At 34.5% G+C, this 6,493-nt stretch overlaps 1 protein-coding gene across 1 annotated transcript; it reads left to right on the plus strand.

Annotated features, from left to right (window-relative positions):
• Window positions 1-423: 423 nt before the first annotated feature.
• LOC110441266 lies at window positions 424-5,409 on the plus strand. The gene is made up of 10 exons (XM_021484373.1): window positions 424-628; window positions 1,332-1,441; window positions 1,896-2,131; window positions 2,425-2,653; window positions 2,967-3,026; window positions 3,584-3,649; window positions 3,921-3,962; window positions 4,346-4,526; window positions 4,985-5,086; window positions 5,331-5,409. The coding sequence occupies exons 1-10, from the start codon at window positions 424-426 to the stop codon at window positions 5,369-5,371; spliced, it is 1,272 nt and encodes a 423-aa protein (XP_021340048.1). The 3' UTR covers window positions 5,372-5,409.
• Window positions 5,410-6,493: the final 1,084 nt, after the last annotated feature.

Genomic DNA, 6,493 nt, shown 5'->3' on the forward strand with positions numbered 1-6,493 from the left:
GATTAAGTCGATTATGACGATCGATAGCAAGAAGATTCTCCATCAAATGACCATCTGCATCCATGATGTCGCTGATAACGATAACAATAAACTCGCCTTTTTTCAAACATACTTGATGTCAGTCCTGATGGTTGATGTAATCAGTCCTGATGGTTGATGTAAATTTATGTAAGCGAACGGCTTATGGACAGGATACAATATGGGTTGGTAAATTTGTGTAATGAAATATACGGAACTTTAAACATTTTCATTCTCCTAAGCGATCCCTCAGCATCGGTACCAAACATTCGTGTCTTCAATCGCGTGATTGGTTAAGTGGAATGGCACTTTTCTAAACTCAAACGTGATTGGTCGAGTTCAAACGCGCAATTTGGAACCAAAATTACTCCATGCTTACATAGATCGCCACACAAGAACAGAAAGATGGAGAATAATAATTCTGATGTTGGAAACATGATCATGCGCATGTTTTTCGTTGTTGAATGGATACTAGAAAACCAGTTCAGCGTTATACCATTTCGCAACATCGTTTCTCCCATGAAAAACAGGTACGAGGAGAACAATGAGGTGCAAGCGAGGTGGGGTAGAGGCAAATCTGTCTACCCAGCCAGGATCGTAAAAACCTCAGGTAAGTAAATATTTCCGCATTTTTGAATAATTCAGCTTCTTTCAGTACCTTCAAAATGTACATTTTTGTGATTTATGTGAATTTTTATTTAAGTATCTTCCATCATGTGGTCCGATGCACGTAACTATAAATTTATGATTTACTAGTCCTAACAGTAAATAATAACTTTCTATTTTGTTAACCAAAGAGTAATTTGCTGCTTAGAAATATTTCATTATTTTTGAAATTTGCTACATTTTATGGGTTTTTTTTCATCGTTATTTTAACAAATGACCAGGATCTGTTATCAAAGGAACTAACAAGTATTATAGAAGTGGAGCTCTGGAAAAAAAATGTAACTGCTGGTGAAAATCAAACGGTTTCTGATTCCAGCAGTATCCAAAGGCCAACCCAGAATGAAGGTATTGATTATAAAATATATATTGTTTGTAAACACATTATATAAGCTTATATGTAAATGTATAGGTAAAATTATAATCTAACTTATTTAATTTAGACCAAAGATTATGATAGATAACAAAAGAAATCTGTAAACAAGTTTCCATTGTTACCCAAGTTCTTATCAAACTTGACATTGTCCAATCATAAATTCAAAATTATTCATAACAGCCCTATTTTACACACATAGCCTAGATGTCAAAGGATGCAGATGTTAATGATTTGATCTCTATTTTTAATACCCAGTACCTCTTGATATTTTTAGATAACAATTCCATGTACGAGACACTAAAAGAAGTCACAGTGCCCGTCAAGATAATTACAAAGCCAAAGGGAAAAACTGGTGTGAAGGAGAAGTCAAGTAAAAAGCAAAAGGTTTGTTTAAATACTACTCAAGAGCTAGAATGTTTGTAAATGTAATCATGATCATTCAAGTGTGAAAGGAAAGAAAACGTTATAACAAAAAACGTTATTCATTTAAACTTGATCACAAATTAAATTTTATAATAATTCATGAAACTGCAGAGTATTTTCAGGGGTTGGTATCAAAACTGCTGTAAGATTTTATACATTATTCTTGATCACTTTTCCATTTATGGACATTGAAAGTTTGGAAATATGTACATCATACTAAGTGGTGTTTCCGGGGTTTTTAAAATAAGTTACCCAGGTAACTGTGATCTTGGACTCAGACCTAAAGTGCAGGTTAACAAGATTGGTGCACAGTGGCCCATGATTTAAGTTAAATTAAGTTTTCATGAAATATGTTAATTCATTGCATACAATAAAGATCATGTTTTTTACATTGTGCCTTCATTTTTCATATCAGGAAGACCTTGAAAAGGCAGCAAGCAATTTGGAGTTGTTGGAATTTGCTTTGGAGAAATCATCCTTTGGGTTAAAAACTCCACAAAAATCTGTAGAAGTAACTCCAACCAGCCCCAGTGTTTTATGTACCCCAGCCCCAACAACCCCAAGGTGCCAACAGGAAACCCCTACCAGTCTGAGGAGGAGCCCAAAGATTGCAAGAGGCACACTCCATCGCTTGTCATTACCATATGATAGGTAGGCCCCCTCCCCCAGGGGAAGGAATTTTGAAAAATTTAAAAAAAGAAATGAAAATTTGTAAGATTTGATGGATTTAATATATAATTATTCAGCATTGGTAATGGTTAAAATACATATATTGGAACACTTTGTAGTTTGTAACTTCACTGTAGATAATGTTTTAATTTACAGATTTGGTTCGTTCTTAGAAATAATAAACTGTCGGAGCAGGGATCCATTAAATTTGTAGCTGGGTTTTACATTTCACATAATGTGTGAAGTTTTTTTACAAGTAAGGTTTTGATTTTCAGACCATCTACAAGCTGGGATACTAACACAAGTTCAGTTCTCAAATCGGCATTTAGGACATTAAACCAGAGAGATTTTGAAATGGAGGATACTCCGAACAGGCATATGCATTCTGATCACCACATGAACGTTCAGCAGAGGGTGGCGGCATTAGAGAGCTGGTTGTTTACCTTACAGCAGGAGGTCAATCAGCAACGCTTTTATATCAACTGGTTATACAATGAACAGCAAGTATGTACACATTGATGGGACACCATTCATTTCATAAATATACTTTTATTTAGCTTGTTTTGTCTCATTTAACTACAATGAAGTTAGCAAGATTGATAATGATGTTTTATGTATGCATTAATATTATGAAGTATTACACAAGTAGCATGAACTCTAATTTGTAAGGTACTTAATTTCCAAAAATATATATATATATTTCATTCCAACACAAGGACTTCTCAATGTTTTCTTTATATATATATAGTACAAATTACACAGGACATCTGGACTTGAAGCACTGAATTGTATTCTTATTTCTTTCGATTTTCTTTAGAATCAAAACTTCACCCAGAACTCTGCCAAGGAGCCAATGGGGACACCAGGAAATCACCAGGTATAATTGTTTTAATCATATGCAACAAAATACTAAACCCTTTTAGCCATCAGTCATATGGTAGAATGTTCAAGTTGCCATCAGTCTTTCTTTATTTTCTCTATTTCTTGAAGGGTCTTTATATCAAGTTTCTCTTTTAACTTTGACAGTTTAAGTTTGTGATTGCCACTTCCTCAGAAAGTACTGGATAGATATTTCTCAAACTTAAATCATGTTATGTAGGTTCCTTTCGCTTAGTCCCTAGTCATGACCATTTGATTCAGATTGATCAGAACAAGAAAATAGCAGGCTATCATTTTGGATTTCAAAACTTGAAGAAAAGTTGTCACTATTTCTTGTTAACCATTTTAAGTATTCACAAGACGTACAACAGCAAGGACAGAGAAAGACGGGGACGACTAGATCTGCATAGAATCAATGAAATCTAATATATAAATTGTATATGCACCTGCAAAAATATTTGTTGCTTAGTTTTCAAAAATATGCATGTGATTGAACATTCCTGCTATCCAAATTCTTTTTTTCATAAGCATTTTCATTTTTTCTTTCACTATTAGGACCAAAGCTTCAGCCACAACACCTGTTCTACCAATGAACCAATTAGGGCACCAGATGACCACCAGGTATAGCTCCTGTTAAAGACTCGTAGACCATCAGGTATAACTCCTGTTAAAGACTCGTAGACCACCAGGTATAACTCCTGTTAAAGACTCGTAGACCATCTGTAAAGGATTTCTCAAATTGGACAGGTTACCCATGAGAATTAGTTTTAAAGAACAGAATTGCTGCCATTTTATGGACAAATAAAATTTGTTTTGGGCAAGTGGATTTTATATTGGTTTTGACACAGGAAAGTGCAACATTTTTTTACACCCATGCTTTTTGTTATTTTAGCATGGTGAATCCCTGGAGACAGCTGAACATTCATTCACAAAGGTTTGTCATTAAGATTCATTATGGTGTATTGTACAAATGTTTATCAAGCTGCAGTTTTTACAGAAAAATAAATCTTGGAAGGCACAAACAATATATCTCGATCTTCTATTAAAGTATAATAAAATCTTTATTGTGGCTAATAATCATGGTCTGGAAATCGAGTTAAATTGATTTATTTTTTTATTATTATAATTAATTTTTGTATTTATTTGACTAAATTCTATTGATAAAATGGTAATTCATATTATCAAAACGGTTAAACTTATAGAAACATAATAATACACTTTATAATTATGAGTACTGTCATCAAGGATGGAATCTCGATATATTCATACGTCATACATTTACATTACTTTTCATACATGTATTTGTATATAATTCAGGATCAGCTTAGAAACCTGATAAGCCAGGAGACTAATATCTCCAAGGGAGCAAAGCTTCTATTTAAGAAGCTGTATTCCCGCGAGGAAATTGCCGGCCGTTCATTGACTGGACAGAAAGCCAATCAGCTGAAAGCACCCAAGCCTGCAATTGAAAACCAGGCAAAGCTGGCACTATTGTATGGTAAGTAGAATAAATTTACCATCCACAAGGAAGTTGGGTAGCTATAGGGTGTATTTTGATTGCAAGCAATATTGATTGCAATTTAAACTTTCATTAAAATTATATTTATCTCCTTGTCAAAGTTTAATAGGTAGTAATATGGTATGGTTTTGTCTGTTGCAAAATTTCCTACAGTTTCAACATGTCACTTTGGCATGGAATAATGGTCCACAGTTCTCTTAACATTAGGTCCATCACTTGATCAGTTGATTTCCTACATCAGTTTAAAAATTGCATTTGGGAGTTTGGGTGGGGTGGGGGAGATGGTAGGTGATATTATGTGGCTTTTAATTTCTTTTTGTCTGTTGTCCATTTCTTTTTGCGTACATTTATAACATCAGACAGGAACCCAGTATCAGTAAAAACTTCATCATTAGTAATCCTATATCATCTCATTTCTTTTTCCTGTCAAATTTCAGAGATTGTGATGGAAAAGTGGCCATTTACAACGAAGCCTATGATAAATGAGAAGCTCAGGCTGACTTGCTCAAACTCAGTGCAACCAGGCATTGATTTACTGGGTAAGTACCGGTATATTAATTTCTAGTTTACAATGACACTTGCATAATTATTAAATTATGTAGTAGACAGATATTAATCGAGATATTGAAATCATACATGTATTTTATCCAAGACTACCTAAATTTCTTTCATATTTGAAAGGGTTATTATGTATTGCTAGGAAAATATGTGTGTTTGTGTATATATATATATAGTTTTACATAAGAATTATAATTTATAATGCATTGTTTTTTGTTATTTCAGATTTACCTGAGAGCCTCAATTATAACATTGACCGGGACTAGGCAGATGGATAAAAAATACAATCTAAAATACATTTGATTTTACTGATCAATCTCTTTTTCTGTTCTGTTTTTAAAGCTGTTTCAAAATATGTGATAGAAGAGGTTGGATACACCTTTTTCTGATGTTGCCCATCCACCCCGCAGATATTTAAAAAAAAAAAAATGTTTTTTAATATTAATGGTATAATATAGCAGATAGACCAATTTCATGTAGGTGCCTCCAACCTCCTCGTTTAATATGTGATACACCATAGTTTAGTAGTTATCATAGATGGCATTCTTAGTGTTATGCTGAAAGATGGATCGTTACGACCGAGGTTTTGCACAAGCAGTGCAGATTTCTGTCTTTAGAAATATCGCAATGCATTCTTTACCAAGGATTTGTCCCTCTTACAAGCTTTTTAAAGGACTCCCAAGATTTCCACGCTTTCGCCAAGGTTCTCCAAGCTTTCACAGAGGTTTTCGTTACCGAAGATCTACCAGGATTCCTCCGAGCTTTTACCGAGGATCTACGAGGATTCCTCCGAGCTTTTACCGAGGATCTACGAGGATTTCTTCGAGCTTTTACTGAGGATCTACGAGGATTCCTCCGAGCTTTTACCGAGGATCTACAAGGATTTCTCCAAGCTTTTACCGAGAATCTACGAGGATTTCTTGGCACAAGTTTTCCAAGCTTTTTCTGAGGTTTCCTTGAATAAAAGCTCGGAAAAAATTGTCTCAATACTCCTAGCTTTTGATTCTGAGGTTTTTAGCTAAGGCGTTAGCTGCCAGCTATTGGTATTACTTTAGTTAATGAGCTCAAGATATTCATAAATGTCGTTTTCACACAGACGGCCTCTAGCGGTACCCACTGGTACTAAATTGAATCATATACCGGACCTACTGTCTTTATTATGCGTAACTTTGGACTCAAATGCACTTGAATGGCTTGTAAATATCATTCCTTTCCTTTATAGAACATATGATCTTATCACAACGTCGTATTCTTATTGAAAATGCACCCTGTTTATCTCAATCGGGAACTGCTACTTGACTGTAGGTCATGCATGCTACACGCAACTTCCGGTAAAAATACTTCAGTTAATGAGCTCAGATATTCATAAACGAGACATAACGTCACCT

The sequence above is a fragment of the Mizuhopecten yessoensis genome, unplaced genomic scaffold (genome assembly GCF_002113885.1).
Source record: "Mizuhopecten yessoensis strain PY_sf001 unplaced genomic scaffold, ASM211388v2 scaffold715801, whole genome shotgun sequence".
In the NCBI taxonomy this organism is placed as follows: domain Eukaryota; kingdom Metazoa; phylum Mollusca; class Bivalvia; order Pectinida; family Pectinidae; genus Mizuhopecten; species Mizuhopecten yessoensis.

Bases quoted from the DNA above. Each gene is read 5' to 3' on its own strand.
- LOC110441266 (XM_021484373.1), top strand. From the start codon at position 424: ATGGAGAATAATAATTCTGATGTTGGAAACATGATCATGCGCATGTTT. The intron at 3,027-3,583 runs GTATAATTGTTT...TTTCACTATTAG, and splicing joins GGACACCAGGAAATCACCAG to GACCAAAGCTTCAGCCACAA. The intron at 5,087-5,330 runs GTAAGTACCGGT...TTGTTATTTCAG, and splicing joins ACCAGGCATTGATTTACTGG to ATTTACCTGAGAGCCTCAAT.